The sequence below is a fragment of the Salmo salar genome, chromosome ssa02 (genome assembly GCF_905237065.1).
Source record: "Salmo salar chromosome ssa02, Ssal_v3.1, whole genome shotgun sequence".
NCBI lineage: Eukaryota > Metazoa > Chordata > Actinopteri > Salmoniformes > Salmonidae > Salmo > Salmo salar.
In genome coordinates, this window is record NC_059443.1 from 66449025 (window position 1) to 66473481 (window position 24457).

Consider the following 24457-nt stretch of genomic DNA (forward strand, 5'->3'; position numbering starts at 1 on the left):
ATTTATCACATCGAATAGCCTTCATTTCTCAGAACAAGAATAGACTGACGAGTTTCAGAAGAAAGTTCTTTGTTTCTGGCCATTTTGAGCCTGTAATCGAACCCACGAATGCTGATGCTCCAGATACTCAACTAGTCTAAAGAAGGCCAGTTTTATTGCTTCTTTAATCAGAACAACAGTTTTCAGCTGTGCTAACATAATTGGAAAATGGTTTTCTAATGATCAATTAGTCTTTTAAAATGATAAACTTGGATTAGCTAACACAACGTGCCATTGGAACACAGGAGTGATGGTTGCTGATAATGGGCCTCTGTACGCCTATGTAGATATTCCATAAAAAAATCTGCCGTTTCCAGCTACAATAGACATTTACATCATTAAAAATGTCTACACTGTATTTCTGATGATTTTGATGTTATTTTAATGGACCAAAAAATTGCTTTTCTTTCAAAAACAAGGACATTTCTAAGTGACCCCAAACTTTTGAACGGTAGTGTACATAGGCAGTATGTAAGTCATGGAGCTGTTTAATGTAGTCGTTTACAGTAGCTAGCGTCCTCTACCACTGCAACGTGGTCAGATGGTAACACCTAAAGGCTATATAAAGACTTCATAACATATTCATAACCTATACATAACACATTTGTAAGCAGTACGTATGCATTTAGCTAGTGTTCTGTCCTCTTCTGCAATGTGGTCAGATGGTAACATTTCATTTGAACTGTACCTACACTACATGACCAAAAGTATGTGGACACCTGCCCGTCGAACATCTCATTCCAAAATCATGGGCATTAATATGGAGTTAGTCTCCCCTTTGCTGCTATAACAGCCTCCACTCTTCTGGGAAGGCTTTCCACTAGATGTTGGAACATTGCTGCGGGGGACTTACTTCTATTCAGTCAAAAGAGCATTAGTGAGGTCAGGCACTGATGTTGAGCGATTAGGCCTGGCCCGCAGTCAGCGTTCCAATTCATCCCAAAGGTGTTTGATGTGGTTGAGGTCAGGGCTCTGTACAGGCCAGTCAAGTTCTTCCACACTGATCTCGACAAACCATTTCTGTACGGACCTTGCTTTGTGCACAGGGGCATTGTCATGCTGAAACAGGGAAGGGCCTTCCCCAAACTGTTGCCACAAAGTTGGAAGCACAGAATTGTCTAGAATGTCATTGTATGCTGTAGCGTTAAGATTTCCCTTCACTGGAACTAAAGGGCCTAGCCAGAACCATGAAAAACAGCCCAGACATTATTCCTCCTCCACCAAACTTTACAGTTGGCACTATGCATTGGGGCAGGTAGCGTTCTACGGCATCCGTCAAACCAAGATTCGTTCATCGGACTGCCAGATGGTGAAGTGTGATTCATCACTCCAGAGAACGTTTCCACTGCTCCAGAGTCCAATGGTGGCAAGCTTTATACCACTTCAGCCAACACTTGGCACTGGGCATGGTGATCTTAGGCTTGTGTTCGGCTGCTCGGCCATGGAAACCCATTTCATGAAGCTCCCGACTAACAGTTATTGTGGGGACGTTGCATCCAGAGGCAGTGTGGAACTTGGTAGTGAGTGTTGCAACCGAGGACAGACTATTTTTACACGCTTCAGCACTCAGTGGTCCCGTTCTGTGAGCTTGTGTGGCCTACCACTTCACAGCTGAGCCGTTGTTGTTCCTAAACGTTTCCAATGCAGTGTTCTGTCCTCTGTTGCAGGTGGACCTACATAAGGACATGATTTACCAACATAAAGACCTCATAACACATGCATAACCCATACATAACACATTCATAGCACGTTCATAACCCATACATAACACATTCATTGCACGCTCATAACCCATACATAACACATTCATAGCACATTCATAAACCATACATAACACATTCATAGCACATGCATAACCCATACATAACACATTCATAGCACATTCATAACCCATACATAGCACATTCATAACACATTTATAACCCATTTACAGTAGCTAGTGTCCTGTCCTCTGCTGCAACTGGGTCAGAGCTAAGAAAAGAAAGTGTATGTTTGTCCCCTCTCCATTTAAAAAATCCCCAATGTGATTTGAATGATGCTTAGCAACAGAAACATTTCAACTGATGTTAACACAGTTGGACTTCAGAGATACCAACAGGAAGGAATGGAGGTTGTCTGGAACGCTGAAATGTACTGTATGGGAGAGAGAGAAACAAAGTCTACATGTACAGTATATGAGAAAGGATATGTGAAGGAGAGAGGGGGATAGCGCGAGGAGGAGAAGGAGAGGAGAAAAAGAGAGAGAGGAAGACAGAAGGATAGAGAGATGGATAGGAAGAGAGGCAGAGAGGAGAGAGCTGGCAGAGAGAGATAGGGAGGGAGAGCGACAGAGAGCGAGGGAGGAGAGAGAGAAGGAGAAAGCTGGCAGAGAGAGGCAAGGAGGAAGAGAGAGCGACAGAGCGAGGGAGGAGAAAGAAGGAGAAATCTGGCAGAGAGGCAGGGAGGAAGAGAGTGACAGAGAAAGAGGTAGGAGAGAGAGAAGGAGAGAGCTGACAGAGGCAGGGAGGAAGAGAGAGCGACAGAGAGAGAGGGAGGAGAGAGAGAAGTGGTACCCGTGTGAATATTGTCCCGCTGCCATAAATTCCATTATCATTATAAGCCTGCAGTCATTTAGAGGCCTGACTCTCTGCTAAACACGAGGACACTGTACCTACCCTATAGGACAAACACACACACCACACACACACACACACACACACACACACACACACACACACACACACACACACACACACATACATACAGGATAGAGCACACACACACACACACACACACACACACACACACACACACACACACACACACACACACACACACACACACACACACACACACACACACACACACACATACAGGATAGAGCGCACACACACACACACACACCACATACACACATACAGACACACACACACAGACACACACAGACACACATACACACACCCCACACACACATTCACATACAGGATAGAGCGCACACACACACACACACACACACACACACACACACACACACACACACACACACACACACACACACACACACACAGGATAGAGCATGCACACTTACACACAAACACACTCATTGAGTAGCTGATGTCCTTGCGAATGCCAGATCCCACGCTGGTCCCCACAGAGAAACAGGTGGAGGATCAGCTAGCCAGGGAGAGGGGGACAGGGGGATGAGGGAGGGATGGAAAGAAGGAGGGAGTGTAGAGGAGAGAGAGGGGGAATGTGAGGGCAGGAGAGAGAAAAGGCCAAAGGATGGAGTGGGGACAAGGTGACGAGAAAGGAGAGAGGGACAGCTGGTCACAGATGATAGAGAGAGAGAGAGAGAGAGAGAGAGAGAGAGATGAATGAGTTGGACATAACCAGAAGGAGGAAGCATTCATCCCTCCATCGCTCTTTTTACTGCTCTCTCCTTCATCCTCCCTTCGCCTGACTGGTCTGGAGGATTGGCAGACTGGAGGAGGCGAGGAAGCAAGGGAGAGATAAAAAGAGGGAAAGGAGAGAGGGAGAGAGAGTGAGTGGGCAGGTGGAGGAAGGATGTAGAGATACTGTGGTGAGCAGGGGATGGACAAGGGAAGGAAGGATGGGAGGAGGGAGAGAGGAAGGTAGGGAGGGGGTGACTGGACTGGATGGCTAGAGGGGGTGACTGGACTGGATGGCTAGAGGGGGGTGACTGGACTGGATGGCTAGAGGGGGTGACTGGACTGGATGGCTAGAGGGGGTGACTGGACTGGATGGCTAGAGGGGGTGACTGGACTGGATGGCTAGAGGGGTGACTGGACTGGATGGTTAGAGGGGGTGACTGGACTGGATGGCTAGAGGGGGTGACTGGACTGGATGGCTAGAGGGGGTGACTGGACTGGATGGCTAGAGGGGGTGACTGGACTGGATGGCTAGAGGGGGTGAATGGACTGGATGGCTAGAGGGGGTGAATGGACTGGATGGTTAGAGGGGGTGCTGGACTGGATGGCTAGAGGGGGTGACTGGACTGGATGGCTAGAGGGGGTGACTGGACTGGATGGCTAGAGGGGGTGACTGGACTGGATGGCTAGAGGGGGTGACTGGAGTGGATGGCTAGAGGGGGTGACTGGACTGGATGGCTAGAGGGGGTGACTGGACTGGATGGCTAGAGGGGGTGACTGGACTGGATGGCTAGAGGGGGTGACTGGACTGGATGGCTAGAGGGGGTGACTGGACTGGATGGCTAGAGGGGGTGACTGGACTGGATGGCTAGAGGGGAGTGACTGGACTGGATGGCTAGAGGGGGTGACTGGACTGGATGGCTAGAGGGGTGACTGGACTGGATGGCTAGAGGGGGTGACTGGACTGGATGGCTAGAGGGGGTGACTGGACTGGATGGCTAGAGGGGGTGACTGGACTGGATGGCTAGAGGGGTGACTGGACTGGATGGCTAGAGGGGGTGACTGGACTGGATGGCTAGAGGGGGTGACTGGACTGGATGGCTAGAGGGGTGACTGGACTGGATGGCTAGAGGGGGTGACTGGACTGGATGGCTAGAGGGGTGACTGGACTGGATGGCTAGAGGGGAGGAGGAAGGTGGTGACTGGATGGAGCCAGCGGGTCCATCAGCTGAGTGTTAGCACTCTGCAGAGAGAGAGTGAGAGAAGAACATGTAGGACGAGAGAAAGGGAGAGACGTTCAGAGAAGGAGAGAGGAGAGAACAGAGACAGTGGAAAGGGAAAAGAGAGGGAGAGAGATGTTGAGAGTATAGCAATAGAGTGTTTGTGATAAACTAGGTGGGAGGGTGATGTAGCCATTATCATCCCTCTCCCCCTTCAGCTGAGCAAGTAGACTCTTCCAATAATGGAAAGTGATTGGGGCGTACCATGTCTACTGTGAAAAGCGGGGTTGACCGGTGACATAATGGTCATAAAGGGAAGGTTGATGGGCCATAGCCACATAGTGGGTGGCTTATTGTTGCATGTTGTGGATTTGAACAGTATATTTTTAGATGGTATTAACTGTTCGAGATTTGACTTAATTTCAGATTTTCACATTTTGTTGGTCAGTGTGTGTGTGTGTGTGTGTGTGTGTGTGTGTGTGTGTGTGTGTGTGTGTGTGTGTGTGTGTGTGTGTGTGTGTGTGTGTGTGTGTGTGTGTGTGTGTGAGGGGTTATAGGGCTCAGTTGGAAACATTGAGTGGACAGGAGCTCACACTGAGTTAACACATGGCACTCCCACATGGTTTTCAGATACACACATACAGACACACTCATGCTATACACACCATATACTTACATTCTTACACACACACACACACACACACACACACACACACACACACACACACACACACACACACACACACACACACACACACACACACACACACACACACCACACATACCCACACACTACTGTACATCACATACTAGATAAGACTGTGTGTGTGTCTGTGTTTGAAAGCATGTACGTTTATGGTGTGTGTAGCGTATGTGTGTGTGTGTGTGTGTGTGTGTGTGTGTGTGTGTGTGTGTGTGTGTGTGTGTGTGTGTGTGTGTGTGTGTGTGTGTGTGTGTGTGTGTGTGTGTGGCAGTGCAGAGAACCCACACCTCAAAAAAGAGTCTATCAATCGCTAGGAGACCCTCTACCTGCCTCGTTGCCACGGCAATGCCGAGATTCCATCAATGAACGAGGGCTCTGTTGCCACAGCAACAGTTATGAATGAGAGCAGTTCGGTAACCGGGGATACTTCGCGAAAAGAGAGGACTCGTCGGTTGCCATGGCGATTCAGGGAACGGGGAGAGACCTCCACCATCTTCGTCATCATCTTCTTCATCATGTTTGTCTTAGTTGAGGCGTTGGGTTGTGAACATACAGTAGTCTGTATCTGTCTGGGTGAGTACACACTGTGATGTACACACGTATACAACCACATTGGTTTGAGAACGTTCACGCTGACTCACTTCTAGCATGCAGTTGATAGTCTGTTCTTTTCTGGCCTCCCTCTCTTTCTCTGTTTTACTGTAATACATAGACATACCCTTCATACAGCAGGACTGTGTATGTACACTGACTTTAGCAAACATTAAGAACACCTTCCTAATATTGAGTTGCACTCCCTTTTGCCCTCAGAACAACCTCAATTCGTCGGGGGCATGGACTCTATAAGGTGTTGAAAGCGTTCCACAGGGATGCTGGTCCATCTTGACTCCAATGCTTCCCACAGTTGTGTCAAGTTGGCTGGATGTTCTCTGGGTGGTGGATCATTCTTGATACACACGGGAAACTGTTGATCATGAAAAACCCAGCAACGTTGCAGTTCTTGACACAAACTAGTGCGCCTGGCACCTACTACCACAATACCCCGTTCAAAGACACTTAAATATTTTGTCTTGCCCATTCACCCTCTGAATGGTACACACACACACAATCCATGTCTCAATTGTCTCAAGGCTTAAAAATCCTTCTTTAACCTGTCTCCTCCCCTTCATCTACACTGATTGAAGTGGATTTAACAAGTGACATCAATAAGGGGTTATAGCTTTCACCTGGATTCACCTGGTCAGTCTGTCATGGAAAGAGCATGTTTGGTATGCTCAGTGTACAACCACATTGGTTTGAGAACGTTCACGCTGACACACTGCAAAATCTAGCATGCAGGTGATAGTCTGTTCTTTTCTGGCCTCCCTCTCTTTCTCTGTTTTACTGTAGACATACCGTTCGTACACAGTGGAGGCTGCTGAGGGGAGGACGGCTCATAATAATGGCTGTGTCTGTGTGTTCTGGGTGTGTTTGTTTGTGTGTGTGAGAGTAGTGTGTGTGTGTGTGTGTGTCTGCAGGTTGATAGACAGGTGTTCCCCAGTAGAGTGGCCCTGTCAGCACTCTCCACACACCTCCTCCGTGTGAATCCCTCGCTACTCTACCATACCTCCCTCCTCTCCCTCCCTCCATCTCACCCAGTCACACAGACACCATCGCCTCTCTCACGTTCTCTCTCTTCCTCACACACACCCTCCCTCTCTCTCTCTCTCTCTTTCCCTCCATCTCTCTCCTTTCTCTATCCCTCTTTCTGTCTCTCTCTCTAGGGTATCTCTGTAGGATTATATTATATATTATATTATTATTATATTATATCTCTCTCTAGTCACACAGAGCAGTAACACTGCTTTTCAATCTCTCTCTGACGATGGGCATTGTCCCTATTTTACCTCCATCTTCCTCTTCCATCTCTCTCCTTTATTCGTTCCTCCTCTACCTCAGTCCTTTCCTTTCCCTCCTTTCCTTTTCTCTTCCTCCTCTTACATCTCTCTCCTTTATTCGTTCCTCCTCTACCTCACTCCTTTCCTTTCCCTCCTTTCCTTTTCACTACCTCCTCTTTCTATTCCTCTCCTTCCCCAAAGTGGCCCCTCCCCCTTCCTCATGTCATCCTTTCTGTAGCTTCTGTCAATTTCCTATTTTCTCTATTATTCACTTTCTTCACCATCCCTCCATTCTCCTCTTCCATCTCTCTCACCCCTCCATTGCTGCCCTGGTTTCATTCAGTGTGGTCACTACTGGACACAGTGGTTGCCCCCTCTAGTGGTGGATGCATGTCAATGCATTCAGGTACTGCAGTTGCCATCGGACAGGGTTTCCCAAGCCCGTTTTAGTTTTTGCCCTTACAGTCTGTCTTTATAGAATATAGAACAGTTATGTGAATATACAATGGTTGAGACTATTGAGACATTTTGGAGAGACGGAGGGAGGGAGGGAGGGAGGGAGGGAGGGAGGGAGGGAGGGAGGGAGGGAGGGAGGGAGGGAGGAGGGAGGGAGGGAGGGAGGGAGGGAGGGAGGGAGGGAGGGAGAATAAGGTAAATAAGTGGAGGAGTCATTCAACACCAGCCAACTCCATCCCTCCCTTCAACCCTCTATATATCCCTCTATCCATTCATCCATCTATCAATCCCATGATGGGTCCTCTCCTTGGGGGGAATAGTTTCGTTTCTGCCTTCCTCAGTTGCTCTCGTCAGCAGGCCTGTTAAAACCCTATTGAGTGAATGACTGGTCTGGCACGCACACGGACGGACGGACGCGTACACACACACACACTCACACACACACACACACACACACACACACACACACACACACACACACACACACACACACACACACACACACACACACACACACACACACACACACACACACACACACACACACACACACACACACACACACACACACACACACACACACACACACACAGTTAAAACCCCATTGAGAGAAGGACTGTTCTGGCCAGATATATTATACCTGTTAATGAATGGGGCTCTTAGTGAAATGAGTCCGGAGCAGAAAGGGAGGAGGAGGAAGAGGAGAGGGGCCAAAACCTGACCTCATGTTTTTTAAAGAGCGTTTAGGAGGAACTGTCTCAGACCGACCGCTTTCTGTCTGTCTTTTGCATCAGTTATTATAACTCTCTTTTTCTGAGTGAATTATAGAAGCTGCATATCCCAAACCCCCACCTCTCTCCTTCTATGTTTTTTTCCTCTCTCTCTCTCTCTCTCTCTCTCTCTCTCTCTCTCCCTCTCTCTCTACCCCTCTCTCTCTCCCTCTCTCTCTCTCTCCCTCCCTCCCTACCCCCCCTCTCTCTCTCTCTCTCTCTCTCTCTCCCTCCGTCCCTATCCCCCCCTCTCTCTCTCTCTCTCTCTCTCTCTGTGATTCACCATCACATACGTTACCCATGTCTCGTGTGTGACGGAGAACCTGCACTAACCAGCATCAACTCCTCCTGGAGAGGCTGACTGTCAGGGAGGGAGGGAGAGAGAGGGGGGGAGGGAGGGAGAGAGAGAGAGAGAGAGAGAGAGAGAGGGGGGGTAGGGAGGGAGGGAGAGAGGGGTAGGGAGAGAGAGAGAGAGAGGGGTAGGGAGAGAGAGAGAGAGGGGGTAGGGGGAGAGAGAAAGAGGGGGGGTAGGGAGAGAGAGAGAGAGAGAGAGAGAGAGAGAGAGGGGTAGGGAGAGAGAGAGGATGAATGAATGAATGAATGAATGAATGAATGAATGAATGAAATAGTGATAAATGAGATGACTAGTTGATCACTTCACACCGACTCAGACAGCTACTGAAAGAGAGGTTGTATAGTCACAGTGACCATGGTGGTGTGACACTACACACAATGTCATGATACACACATGACTCATGTGGATCACATTACTATGGAGATGTGTGTGAGATCATGTCAGGTCCGTGCTATCCGGAATCCTTGGGACGTCCCTAGCCCATTTGAAGTTAGTAAAGGATAAGGTTAGGGTTAGGTAAGGGTTGTGGATATGGTTAGGGTAAGGTTTAAGGTCAGGGTTTAGGGTAGGGACATCCCAAGGATCCCGGACAGCACTGACCAGTCATGTCATGTGTGTGTACCTACGCTTTTTATTACTTTTTATACCGCAAGTACTGTTTGTTTTCTGCTGAAATGGAACGCTTGTTAATTACACCCCGTGTTTCTACTGTTTTCACTGTTTCCACTGCTTCCACTGCTTCTACTGTTTCCACTGTTTCCACTGTTTCTACTGTTACCACTGCTTCTACTGTTTCCACTGTTTCTACTGTTACCACTGCTTCTACTGTTTCCACTGTTTCTACTGTTACCACTGTTTCTACTGTTACTATTGTTTCCATTTTTTACTGTTTCCACTGTTTGTACTGTTTCTACTGTTTCCACTGTTTCTACTGTTCCCACTGTTTCCAGTGTTTCTACTGTTTCTACTGTTTCTACTATTTCCACTATTTCTACTGTTTCTACTGTTTCCACTGTTTCTACTATTTCACTGTTTCTACTGTTTGTACTGTTTCCACTGTTTCCACTGTTTCCAGTGTTTCTACTGTTTCTACTGTTTCTACTATTTCCACTATTTCTACTGTTTCTACTGTTTCCACTGTTTCTACTATTTCACTGTTTCTACTGTTTGTACTGTTTCCACTGTTTCCACTGTTTCCACTGTTTCTACTATTTCACTGTTTCTACTGTATCTACTGTTTCCACTGTTTCTACTGTTTCCACTGTTTCTACTATTTCACTGTTTCTACTGTATCTACTGTTTCACTGTTTCTACTGTTCCCACTGTTTCCAGTGTTTCTACTGTTTCTACTGTTTCTACTATTTCCACTATTTCTACTGTTTCTACTGTTTCCACTGTTTCTACTATTTCACTGTTTCTACTGTTTGTACTGTTTCCACTGTTTCAACTGTTTCCACTGTTTCAACTGTTTCCACTGTTCTACTGTTTCCACTGTTTCTACTGTTACCACTGTTTCCAGTGTTTCTACTGTTTCTACTGTTTCTACTATTTCCACTATTTCTACTGTTTCTACTTTTTCCACTGTTTCTACTATTTCACTGTTTCTACTGTTTGTACTGTTTCCACTGTTTCCACTGTTTCCATTGTTTCTACTGTTTCTACTGTTTCTACTATTTCCACTATTTCTACTGTTTCTACTGTTTCCACTGTTTCTACTATTTCACTGTTTCTACTGTTTGTACTGTTTTCCACTGTTTCCACTGTTTCCACTGTTTCTACTATTTCACTGTTTCTACTGTATCTACTGTTACCACTGTTTCTACTGTTTCCTTTGTTTCCACTGTTTCAACTGTTTCCACTGTTCTACTGTTTCCACTGTTTCTACTCCTTTTCTAATTCTTTCTCTTTCTCTTACTTTTCCTCTTCCCTCTCTCCCTAGTATCTTGTCGGCGGTTGGCTCCGAATTTGACCTGCGGACACTGAGAGCAGTCAGGGTTCTGCGACCACTTAAGTTGGTGTCAGGGATTCCCAGTAAGTATGGGGACCCCTATGGACATCACTCACTCTATCTTCCACTCTGTCTCGCTCTCTTTTCTCTGCTCTCTCTTGCTTTCTCTCTGTCCATCCCCTCCCACTCTCTCTGTCTCTCTCAATCCTCTCCTCTCTCCCTCTCTCTTCCTCTCCCTCTCCCCCCTCTCTCTTTCTATATTCTTCTCTGACCATCTGCACTGTGTCCTCCAGGCCTGCAGGTGGTACTCAAGTCCATCATGAAGGCTATGATCCCCCTGCTGCAGATCGGACTGCTTCTCTTTGTGGCCATTCTGATGTTCGCCATCATCGGCCTTGAGTTCTACATGGGAAAGTTCCACACCACCTGTTTCGACATCGCCACTGGTAACGTCCATAGGCCTTGTCTTTAATCAACTACTAGCGACCACGCACCTACTCCTAGACCCCGAAGACTTGTCTTTAATCAACTACCAGTGACCAAGCACCTACTCCTAGACCCCAAGCCATGTTTTAAATTAAGTCCTAGTGACCAAACACCTCCTAGACTCCCAAGCCTTGTCTTTAATCAACTACCAGCGACCAAGCACCTACCCCTAGAGCCCCAAGTCATGTATTAAATTAACTCATAGTGGCCAAGCACCTACTCCTAGACCCTCAAGCCCTGTCTTAAATAAACTTCTAATGACCTAACACCTACCCTTAGATCCAACTAAAGTAATTGCACTGACCCCTAGACCAACAGGCCCAGTCCCAACTCAACCCCTAGACACTTCCCTAGACCAACAGGCCCAGTCCCAACTCAACCCCTAGACACTTCCCTAGACCAACAGGCCCAGTCCCAACTCAACCCCTAGACACTTCCCTAGACCCACAGGCCCAGTCCCAACTCAACCCCTAGACACTTCCCTAGACCAACAGGCCCAGTCCCAACTCAACCCCTAGACACTTCCCTAGACCCACAGGCCCAGTCCCAACTCAACCCCTAGACACTTCCCTACACCAACAGGCCCAGTCCCAACTTAACCCCTAGACCCACAGGCCCAGTCCCAACTCAACCACTAGACACTTCCCTAGACCCACAGGCCCAGTCCCAACTCAACCCCTAGACACTTCCCTAGACCCACAGGCCCAGTCCCAACTCAACCACTAGACACTTCCCTAGACCCACAGGCCCAGTCCCAACTCAACCCCTAGACCCAACAGGCCCAGTCCCAACTCAACCCCTAGACACTTCCCTAGACCCACAGGCCCAGTCCCAACTCAACCCCTAGACACTTCCCTAGACCCACAGGCCCAGTCCCAACTCAACCACTAGACACTTCCCTAGACCCACAGGCCCAGTCCCAACTCAACCCCTAGACACTTCCTTAGACCCACAGGCCCAGTCCCAACTCAACCCCTAGACCCACAGGCCCAGTCCCAACTCAACCCCTACCCCCAGACACCTCCCTAGACCCAAAGGGCCCAGTCCCAACTCAACCCCTACCCCTAGAGACTTCCTAGACCCAAAGGGCCCAGTCCCAACTCAACCCCTACCCCAGACAGTACAAGGAAGACATTGATACACAGCCCATCTCGTATCCCTTCAATTATTTTACTGGACCACCAGTTCCCTGTTTTCTTATGCTGATTTCAACTCTAATCAATCTCATCTCTCTCTCCCTTACTTTTTCCCCTACTCTCTCGCTCCCCTTCTTATCTCTCCCCCTCCCCTCTCTCCCCTCCCTCTCTTTCTCTCTCCTCTATAGATGAGATTTATGATGAGTTGCCATGCGGTACAGAATTACCGTCCAGATTGTGTCCTAATGGGACCACGTGTAAAGGCTATTGGCTGGGGCCCAACTATGGGATCACCCAATTCGACAACATTCTCTTTGCTGTCCTCACTGTATTCCAATGTATCACCATGGAGGGTTGGACCGAAATGTTATACTATGTGAGTATACAGGGCTGTGTGTGGGGTGGAAGTGTGTGTGTGTGGGGAGATGGACTGTGTGTGTGTGTGTTTGCTGTCCTCCCTGTCCTTCCAGTATATCACCATGGAGGGATGGGTCGGCATGTTATGCTTTGTGCTGGACGTGATTTTATTGTAAATACTAATCCTTGTAAAAATATACAGCACAGGGAACACTATGGTCTGCTAATGTAATACCGATTTCCACACAATGTATAATTCATTGGCAACACATCTAGACACAATGTATAATTTACAGTCCACATCATATTCTATTCCATTCCTTCCGAATGTATGGGAAAACACACGCTAGTGTTATGCAGGAAGTATAGAAATGAACAGGACTGGTATTTGTGGAATGGAACCACTTGTCCAGAGTAATGATGTCTATCTGTCTATCTGTCTATCTGTCTATCTGTGTGTCTGTCTGTCTGTCTGTCTGTCTGTCTGTCTGTCTGTCTGTCTGTCTGTCTGTCTGTCTGTCTGTCTGTCTGTCTGTCTGTCTGTCTGTCTGTCTGTCCAGAGTAATGAGTCTGTTTGTCTGTCTCTCCAGAGTAATGGTGTCTGTCTGTCTGTCTCTCCAGAGTAATGATGTCTGTCTGTCTGTCTGTCTCTCCAGAGTAATGATGTATGTCTGTCTCTCTCCAGAGTAATGATGTATGTCTGTCTGTCTCTCCAGAGTAATGATGTCTGTCTGTCTGTCTCTCCAGAGTAATGTCTGTCTGTCTCTCCAGAGTAATGATGTATGTATGTCTGTCTCTCCAGAGTAATGTCTGTCTGTCTGTCTCTCCAGAGTAATGATGTCTGTCTGTCTCTCCAGAGTAATGATGTATGTATGTCTGTCTCTCCAGAGTAATGATGTATGTCTGTCTCTCCAGAGTAATGATGTCTGTCTGTCTGTCTCTCCAGAGTAATGATGTCTGTCTGTCTGTCTCTCCAGAGTAATGATGTATGTCTGTCTGTCTCTCCAGAGTAATGATGTATGTATGTCTGTCTCTCCAGAGTAATGATGTCTGTCTGTCTGTCTCTCCAGAGTAATGATGTCTGTCTGTCTGTCTCTCCAGAGTAATGATGTAGAGGGAAGTGCCTGGAACTGGATGTACTACATCCCCCTCATCATCATCGGGTCCTTCTTCATGTTAAATCTGGTGCTGGGCGTCCTCTCAGGGTACGTAAACATACACACCTGTGTGTGTGTGTGTGTGTGTGTGTGTGTGTGTGTGTGTGTGTGTGTGTGTGTGTGTGCGTGTTTAACTGATCCATTCACAACTTTCCTTCCTCAATACTCCCTACTCCACCCCTCTTTTAACACAGTCTCTCAGGTCCTAGATTGAGGGTTTTTTAGTTATCCTAAGAGGCTTTTAGAGTTATCCTAAGAGGCTTTTAGAGTTATCCTAAGAGGCTTTTAGCGTTATCCTAAGAGTCCACCAGTTTAAGCTGTAAGGCCAAAAATAATTGTGTATCAAATAATTGTATTATAGATTTAGTTGATATTTCAAGGGGTCTTACAATTGCAAATCAAATAGCTAAATGATCCTTGGTGTGACCTTCTTAAAACAATTCCATATAGCTTAGTAGAACCCACTACACGGCTTAGACAGGGCTTAGAATGTCTTTCAGAAGAGTCTTTAAGAATTATCCTGAGAGTCTTTAAGAATTATCCTGAGAGTCTTTAAGAATTATCCTGAGAGTCTTTAAGAATTATCCTGAGATTCTTTAAGAATTATCCTGAGAGTCTTTAAGAATTATCCCAATAGTCTTTAAGAATTATCCTGAGAGTCTTTAAGAATTATCCTGAGAGTCTTTAAGAATTATCCTGAGATTCTTTAAGAATTATCCTGAGAGTCTTTAAGAATTATCCTGAGAGTCTTTAAGAATTATCCTGAGATTCTTTAAGAATTATCCCAATAGTCTTTAAGAATTATCCTGAGATTCTTTAAGAGTTATCCCAATAGTCTTTAAGAATTATCCCAATAGTCTTTAAGAATTATGCTCAGAGTCTTTAAGAATTATCCTGAGATTCTTTAAGAATTATCCCAATAGTCTTTAAGAATTATCCTGAGAGTCTTTAAGAATTATCCTGAGATTCTTTAAGAATTATCCCAATAGTCTTTAAGAATTATCCTGAGAGTCTTTAAGAGTTATCCCAATAGTCTTTAAGAATTATCCTGAGATTCTTTAAGAATTATCCCAATAGTCTTTAAGAATTATCCTGAGAGTCTTTAAGAGTTATCCCAATAGTCTTTAAGAATTATCCTGAGAGTCTTTAATAGTTATCCTAACTCTGTAATAGAGAAGTATTAAACCGTTATACTACATCTGTAACAGTGTTAAACACTTATCCTAACTGATATCCTAAGTGTATAGAATGGTCTTTAACACATATAAACACGACAACACAACTCCTAGATTGACGTTTTTCTAAGAGTGATCCTAAGTGTATTTTAACACTAATCCTAAATCTGTAACATCAACCCTATTCAGCTGAGCTCAGGGCGATGTTATTCAATTATTCCATTATGAGGAAGTTATTATCAGGCGTTTCTTCGAGAGGAGTCTGTGTTGTTAACCTGCTAATCTGACAGGCATTTTCAACGGAGCTCACCCCTCAACCCTCAATCCCCTCACACTGACTGAACTCTGCTAATCTGGGTTCGCCCCAAATCCACTGACGCACAGCGGACGGGAAGACACGCACACACAGTAGAGACACACACACATGCTTTTATTGCGCCCGTGCGCCAGGGAGTCTGGGAAGAGCGTGGTAATCCATGGATGCCGATTTATGGAACTCTTCAGAAAAGGGGAGTGCTATTCATTCACATGTGACTAGGGATTTAGACTCAGTATTTTACCTGCTGTGTGTGTGTGTGTGTGTGTGTGTGTGTGTGTGTGTGTGTGTGTGTGTGTGTGTGTGTGTGTGTGGTACTAGATATGGTGTGTTACCAGTAAGTGATTGTGTGTGACTCTAGTGTGTGTACTAGATATAGTGTGTTACCAGTAAGTGATTGTGTGTGACCCTAGTGTGTGTACTAGATATAGTGTGTTAGCAGTAAGTGAGTGTGTGTGTACTAGATATAGTGTGTTAGCAGTAAGTGAGTGTGTGACCCTAGTGTGTGTACTAGATATAGTGTGTTAGCAGTAAGTGAGTGTGTGACCCTAGTGTGTGTACTAGATATAGTGGGTTACCAGTAAGTGATTGTGTGACCCTAGTGTGTGTACTAGATATTGTGTGTTAGCAGTAAGTGATTGTGTGACTGTAGTGTGTGTACTAGATATAGAGTGTTACCAGTAAGTGATTGTGTGACCCTAGTGTGTGTACTAGATATAGTGTGTTAGCAGTAAGTGATTGTGTGACTCTAGTGTGTGTACTAGATATAGTGTGTTAGCAGTAAGTGAGTGTGTGACCCTAGTGTGTGTACTAGATATAGTGTGTTACCAGTAAGTGATTGTGTGACCCTAGTGTGTGTACTAGATATAGTGTGTTAGCAGTAAGTGAGTGTGTGACCCTAGTATGTGTACTAGATATAGTGGGTTACCAGTAAGTGATTGTGACTGTGTGCACTACCCCTACAGAGAGTTTGCCAAAGAGAGAGAGCGGGTAGAGAACCGTGCAGAGTTCCTCAAATTGAGACGCCAGCAACAAATAGAGAGAGAGCTGAACGGATATCTAGAATGGATCTGTAAAGCAGGTAAGTACATGCACACACACACTTCCTTTACACAAACACAAACTGTAACAGTGTTCTTAAAGATATTGCTCTTTAACTCTATACAAACTGACAACCGACATCATGTGTTGTTGTTGACCATGTGTTATTGTGTTTCTACAGAGGAGGTCCTTCTGAATGAGGATGGTACCATTTTCACCGGTAAAGTTACTTCAGTCTACTTCAGTCAGAGTGGGGGGCGGGGGGGTGGGGGAAAGAGAAGAGAGAAATGAGTCAAAGGCAGAAAGTGTATGAGAGAATCATGTTGGTTGAGAGAGAGACAGAAAGTGTATGAGAGAATCATGTTGGTTGAGAGACAGAAAGTATATGAGAGAATCATGTTGGTTGAGAGACAGAAAGTGTATGAGAGAATCATGTTGGTTGAGAGAGAGACAGAAAGTGTATGAGAGAATCATGTTGGTTGAGAGACAGAAAGTGTATGAGAGAATCATGTTGGTTGAGAGAGAGACAGAAAGTGTATGAGAGAATCATGTTGGTTGAGAGAGAGACAGAAAGTGTATGAGAGAATCATGTTGGTTGAGAGAGAGACAGAAAGTGTATGAGAGAATCATGTTGGTTGAGAGACAGAAAGTGTATGAGAGAATCATGTTGGTTGAGAGACAGAAAGTGTATGAGAGAATCATGTTGGTTGAGAGACAGAAAGTGTATGAGAGAATCATGTTGGTTGAGAGAAAGAACAATTTGTGAAAGAAGCTAGATTTCCCCCCCCCCCGTGCTTTTTCCCTCCAGAGATGTGATTCCATCACATTGACAGATAAAAGGCTGTACGTGATGGTGTAGTGCACATAAACATATTTTTGCGGTTAAATTCCCATTTACTGTATAAAAAATCCAAGTTAAATGGGTTTCCATCGCATTTCCAACTCTACTGATGGTTTGCTCACAAAACAATGTGTGTTGTATAGTGAGTGTACCCACTCTGGTATTGTCACATGCGCCAAATACAACAGGTGTAGACCTTACCGTGAGATGTTTACTTACAAGCCCTTAAGCAACAATGCAGTTGAAGAAATAGAGTTAATAAAATATTTACCAAATAAACGAAAGTTAAAAAAAAAATGTAGTCAATCTAAAAGTAAGACAGGGGTACCTGTACCGAGTCAACGTGTGGGGGTACAGGTTAGTCCAGGTCATTTGTAATGTGACTATGCATAGATAATAAACAGAGAGTAGCAGCAGTGAAAAAACAAAGGGGGGGGGGGGGGGTCAATGTAAATAGTCTGGGTGGCCATTTGATTAGCTGTTCAGCAGTCTTATGGCTTGGGGGTAGAAGTTGTTAAGGAGCCTTTTGGTCCTAGACTTGGCGCTCCGGTACCGCTTGCCGTGCGCTAGCAGAGAAAACAGTCTATGACTTGGGTGACTGGAGTCTTTGACAATTTTTGGGGCTTTCCTCTGACACTGCCTAGTATAGAGGTCCTGGATGGCAGGAAGCTTGGCCCCAGTGATGTACTGGGCCGTACTCACTACCCTCTGAAGCGCCTTGCGGTCAGACACCGAGCAGTTGCCATTCCAGGTGGTGATGCAACCGGTCAAGATTTTCTTGATGGTAGAGCTGTAGAACTTTTTGAGGATCTGGAGACCCATGCCAAATCTTTTCTCCTGAGGGGGAAAAGGTATTGTCGTGCCCTCTTTGGTGTGTTTGGACCATGTTAGTTTGTTGGTGATATGGACACCAAGGAACTCTCGACCCCCTTCACTTCAGTCCCGTCGATTTCAATGGGGTCCTGTTTGGCCCTCCTTTTCCTGTAGTCCACGATCAGCTCCTTTGTCTTGCTCACATTGAGAGAGAGGTTGTTGTCCTGGCATCACACTGCCAGGTCTCTGACCTGTCTCATCGTTGTCGGTGATCAGGCCTACCGCTGTTGTGTCGTCAGCAAACTTAATGATGGTGTTGGAGTCGTGCTTGGCCACAGGAGTCGTGCTTGGCCACGCAGTCGTGGGTGAACAGGGAGTACAGGACGGGACTAAGCACGCACACCTGAGGGGCCCCAGTGTTGAGGATCAGCGTGTGTTGTTGCCTACCCTTACCACCTGGGGGCGGCCCATCAGGAAGTCCAGGATCCAGTTGCAGAGGGAGGTGTTTAGTCCCAGGGTCCTTAGCTTAGTGATGAGCTTCGTGGGCACTATGGTGTTGAACGCTGAGCTGTAGTCAATGAACAGTATTCTCACATAGGTGTTCCTTTTGTCCGGGTGGGAAAGGGCAGTGTGGAGTGCAATAGAGATTGTATCATCTATGGATCTGTTGGGGCGGTATGAGAATTGGAGTAGGTCTAGGGTTTCTGGCATGATGGTGTTGATGTTAGCCATGACCAGCCTTTCAAAGCACTTCATGACTACCGACGTGAATGCTACGGGGCGGTAATCATTTAGGCAGTTTACCTTAGTGTTCTTGGGCACAGGGACTATGGTGGTCTGCTTGAAACATATAGGTATTATAGACTCGGACAGGGAGAGGTTGAAAATGTCAGTGAAGACACTTGCCAGTTGGTCCACGCATGCTTTGAGTACACGTCCTGGTAATCCGTTTGGCCCCGCGGTTTTGTAAATTTTGACCTGTTTAAAGGTCTTGCTCACATCGGTTACGGAGAGCGTGATCACACAGTCGTCCGGAACAGCTGGTGCTCTCATGCATGCTTCAGTGTTGCTTGCCTCGATGCAAGCATAAAAGGCTTTTAGCTAGTCTGGTAGGCTCGCGTCACTGGGCACCCCGCGGCTGTGTTACCCTTTGTAGTCCGTAATAGTTTTCAATCCCTGCCACATCCGACTAGCGTCAGAGGTGATGTAGTAGGATTCAATCTTAGTCCTGTTTTGACGCTTTACCTGTTTGATGGTTCGTCTGATGGCATAGTGGGATTTCTTATAAGCATCCGGATTGGTGTCCCGCTCCTTGAAAGCGGCAGCTTTAGCCTTTAGCTAAGTGCGGATGTTGCCTGTAATCCATGGGTTCTGGTTGGGAAATGCACGTACGGTCACTGTGGGGACTATGTCATCAATGCACTTATTGATGAACCCGGTGACTGAGTCGATATATTCCTCAATGACATTGGATGAATCCCGGAACATATTCCAGTCTGTGCTAGCAAAACAGTCCTGTAGCGTAGCATCCGCATCATCTGACCACTTCCATATTGAGCAAGTCATTGGTACTTCCTGCTTTAGTTTTTGCTTGTAAGCCGGAATCGGGAGGATAGAATTATGGTCAGATTTGCAAAATGGAGGGCGAGGGAGAGTCTCTGTGTGTGAGGTAAAGGTGGTCTCGAGTTTTTTTTTCTTCCTCTGGTTGCACATGTGACATGCTGGTATAAATTATGTAAACAGATTTAAGTTTGCCCTCATTAAAGTCACAGGCCACTAGGAGCGCCACTTCTGAATGAGAATTTTCTTACTTGCTTATGGCCTTATGCAGCTCGTTGAGTGCGGTCTTAGTGCCCGCATCGGTTTGTGGTGGTAAATAGATGGCTACGAATAATATAGATGAGAATGTCTTGGTAGATAGTGTGGTCTACAGCTTATCATGAGGTATTCTACCTCAGGCGAGCAATACCTTGAGACTTCTTTAATATTAGACATCGCGCACGAGCAGTTATTGGCAAATAGACACACACCCCCACCCCTCGTCTTACCAGACGTAGCTGCTCTGTCCTGCCAAAACACGGAGAAGCCAGCCAGCTCTATATTATCCTTGTCTTTGTTCAGCCAAGTCTCGGTGAAACATAAGATATTACAATTTTTAATGTCCCGTTGGTAGGATAGTCTTAATCGTAGATCATCCAGTTTGTTTTCCAATGATTGCACGTTGGCCAATAATACCGAGGGTAGTGGTGGTGTACCTACTTGTCTGTGAATTCTTACAAGGCACCCAGCCCTCCTCCCCCTTTTTCTCAATTTTGTCTTCACGCTGATGATGGGGATTTGGGCCTTGTCTCGACAAAGCAGCGTCTGACTCATGAAATAAAAAATCTTCGTCCAGTTCGAGGTGAGTAATCGCTGTTCTGATATCCAGAAGCTCTTTTCGGTCATTAGAGACGATAGCAGCAACATTATGTACCAGCAACATTATGTACCAAATGAGTTACACACACACAAAAAACAAACAAAATAGTACAGTTGGTTAGGAGCCCATAAAACGGAGCAAGATTATTTTTATTTGTCAAATGGCAGCCAAGCATCGATTACCATGTCACCAGAATAAGACCCTCAATATTAACTGGAAAGGAACATCAAGCTTATCATGTTGCACTTTCACCACAGAACGGCTCATAATAATGGCCGGAAAGGAGGAGATAAAATGGCATGGAAACCATGTGTTTGATGTCTTTGTTACCGTTCCACGAATTCCGCTCCAGTCATTAAAACGAGCCCGTCCTCCCTAATGAAGGTGCCACCAACCTCCTGTGACTTTCACAACACTGTCTTTCATCTGGAGCCTAATAAACTGCGTGCTTTCCTGACGAGTCGTAGTGGGAGGACCACACAACATGTCATCGCGTGACTCCAACTTTACGATATGATGGTTATTATATCAATATTTGCTCATAAAAGGGTTTCCACCGCCATTTCTCGCATAATTCATTTTACTGGCACAAAAAGATCCCACCTTGTCTTGCGTATTTTGTTTTGTCGACATTCGGAAAGTTTGGCGAAGAATGTTCGGTTTCCATCAGGCCTGTCATGATGGAAATCCGATATGTACTTTAGTCACATAAAAAGGTTGGATGGAAACCTTGTTTGTGATACCGAGAGAGAGAATGAGTGTGTGTGTCTAAGAGAGAGAGAGAAAGAGAGAGAGAGAGAGATTGGAACATTTCTATCTTTCTATATCCTCCAGGTACCGTCAAGACCAAGAACAAGAAAGAGCTGCTGAATCCAGAGGAGGGGGAAGACGGTGGAGCTAATGGTTTTTATTACACAATTATTTATAATATCATAATCATTTAATGAAGAAGCATTACAGTGTAAAACAGGGATCTTCAACCTTTTCTTGCTCAGGCGCCTCCTCCCAGGCAACCGGCGACCCAGGGACCCCCATCATACGTTAGCAAAAATAAATGTATCATGTCTTTTCTTTTCTTATCAGGTGAATGATTATGGCAAAGTGAACTAATCAACATTTTAATATGAATAGATTTGGTAGATCTTTTCATTATTTTGACCTCCCCACATTATAATTGGAGGAAGTGTAAACTATAACATAGGCTATTAGCTAGAAAGGTAACTCCAAACACGTTTTCACTAAAAGCAGCTGTTTAGCTGGTTAAACAAAAGTTAGCAAAGTGTTGGCAAAAATGTATGTTCAAGTCAAAAAAGCTTTTACCATCAGTCAGCGGCACTTGACTGTTTGCGGGTGCTTTTTCGAAGTCTATGTCAGAGACTTCAGTGAGTATAATTTGCTCAATATTAGGAGTTGAGAAATAAATTTCACATCATTAGAAAGAAGATATTCTAATATTTTCCTACTGTAGGTATGCAATTCAAAATGTGTTTATTCTGTTGTTGCTCCTACTGTAGATATGTAAATCAAAATTATAATAAACATGTTAAATCAAGGTGGCCCAACTCAAGATATTTTAGTAACTAGTTCCATACAGTTTTTGAGTTCACTCAACTTTTTGTAGAAGTGTAAAGTTGACATTTAAAGTGGCCAAAAATCAACTACACAAGTTGGCAAAGATGTTGTTCCAACTTAACTAAAAAAGTTAGGCCGAAGTTCAATGAACTTAAAATGATTTATTAATGGCAGCGATGCAGAATTATTTGATACACTACATATTTCATGTATATAGAAAAAACACAAGAATTAACAAACAACAAAATACACATTTAAAATAAATATAAAGTGATACATACAGTATGACAAACAAAATCAAAAGTAAAAATACTTAGCATAGAAATAGCATAACGGATCTACCGCTTATCAAACGCTGCTTTCAAGGCGAATGACCGATCTATAACTCTTCATCATCTTCTAGGAGACCCGTTTGGCCGAGGTAGTCTACAGGATGGGTCCAACTACAATAGGAACGAGCGGCGGATCCGGTTCTTCATCCGTAAGATGGTGAAGACTCAGGCCTTCTACTGGACCGTACTGAGTCTGGTGGGCCTCAACACCATGTGTGTAGCAGTGGTACACTATGAACAGCCTGAGATCCTCTCCGACTTTCTCTGTGAGTAGATGTACATGCACACACACATGAAAACACGCACATGCAAACACACCCACACTCTCCATGATCACACACACACACCTTACCTCTACACAATGTGCACTACGACCAGGCCTGAGATGCTGTCCGCCTTTCTCTGTGAGTCTCACACACACTTCCTGAACTGAAGTGATTATGCATGGCTAGTGTCCAGTCTAATTTCCATAAGATGTCTAGCTGATGAAGTCTATTAATCATGTAGAGTTATCATCACAGCAGTCTGCCATCATAGACTAGCTAATGTCATTATTGATCTCCAGTCATCTAACCTGATTCTCTATCTCTTCCCTTCCTCCTTCTCTACCCACTTTCTCTTTCTCTCCATCTAAATCCCCCTTCTCTCCTCATGTCTCTCTCTCTCTCTCTCTCTCTCTCTCTCTCTCTCTCTCTCTCTCTCTCTCTCTCTCTCTCTCTCTCTCTCTCTCTCTCCAGTCTATGCAGAGTTTATATTCCTGGGTCTGTTCATGTCAGAGATGTGTATTAAGATGTATGGCTTGGGGACTAGACCCTACTTCAACTCCTCCTTCAACTGCTTTGACTGTGTTGTGAGTAGAGCTGTTACTCCTGCTATTACTATATTACTACTATTCTACTACTATACCACTACTATATTACTACTATTCTACTACTATATTACTAAATTAATACTACTACACTACTACTATTCTACTACTATATTACTAAATTACTACTACTACACGACTACTGTTCTACAACTATACTACTATATTACTACTATATTACTACTATACCACCAGTATACTACTACTATATTACAACTATACTACTACTATACCACCAGTATACTACTACTATACTACTACTATACCACCAGTATACTACTACTATATTACTACTATACCACCAGTATACTACTACTATATTACAACTATACTACTACTATACCACCAGTATACTACTACTATACTACTACTATACCACCAGTATACTACTACTATATTACTACTATACTACTACTATACCACCAGTATACTACTACTATATTACTACTATACTACTACTATACCACCAGCATACTACTACTATAGCTTCTACTACTGTTGTTAATGTGCAGCTGAAGCTGAAAATCATTTCATTGGCACTAGCTGAACTATATTGACTATGAAGTGACGATACTTTTTTGTTTTTATCATTCAGAACCAGTCAATTCACTTTATGTGTGTTCTAATCCACATGAATACATGTGATGTGTGTGTGTGTGTGTTAGGTGATCGTGGGCAGTATATTTGAGGTGATATACGCGGTCATTAAGCCAGGGACATCGTTTGGCATCAGTGTGTTAAGAGCCCTCCGACTGCTCAGGATCTTCAAAGTCACCAAGTGAGTCTCACACACAGCGTTGTTTGGCATCTTCAGTCACCAAGGGATTCTGTGTTTCACCACTGCTACAGGCTAGTTGCATCATCAGCCTTTCTCCATCCTTTTCTCTTCTTCTCTTCTTCTGACTTTGTCATTTTCTCTCTGTTTCTATTTTCCAGTCGGCCATCACTACTGTCTGCATTTGTCTCTTTTCCTCCCTTGCTTTCTTCTCTTTCTCTGACCTAGCCAGTTTGACATAAAAGTGGTTTTGATGTCTTGATGTTTTTTTTATGCCTGTCCACTAACCTCTCTCTTCCCATTCTTCCTTTCTTCCTTTCTTTCTTTCTTTCTTTCTTTCTTTCTTTCTTTCTTTCTTTCTTTCTTTCTTTCTTTCTTTCTTTCTTTCTTTCTTTCTTTCTTTCTTTCTTTCTTTCTTTCTTTCTTTCTTTCT

General features: G+C 44.9%; 1 protein-coding gene across 10 annotated transcripts in view; it reads left to right on the forward strand.

Annotated features, from left to right (window-relative positions):
• LOC106594976 (voltage-dependent P/Q-type calcium channel subunit alpha-1A) overlaps positions 1–24457 on the forward strand; it is a 269165-nt gene that overhangs the window by 150418 nt on the left and 94290 nt on the right. For all 10 annotated transcript variants that reach the window (XM_045708214.1, XM_045708234.1, XM_045708245.1 and 7 more), the window contains 10 exons: positions 10728–10819; positions 11030–11182; positions 12547–12734; positions 13817–13920; positions 16329–16444; positions 16586–16624; positions 21312–21380; positions 22453–22647; positions 23119–23231; positions 23915–24027. In XM_045708214.1, coding sequence (XP_045564170.1) covers positions 10728–10819; positions 11030–11182; positions 12547–12734; positions 13817–13920; positions 16329–16444; positions 16586–16624; positions 21312–21380; positions 22453–22647; positions 23119–23231; positions 23915–24027 — 1182 coding nt within the window. The remainder of the gene's footprint in view (positions 1–10727; positions 10820–11029; positions 11183–12546; positions 12735–13816; positions 13921–16328; positions 16445–16585; positions 16625–21311; positions 21381–22452; positions 22648–23118; positions 23232–23914; positions 24028–24457) is intronic.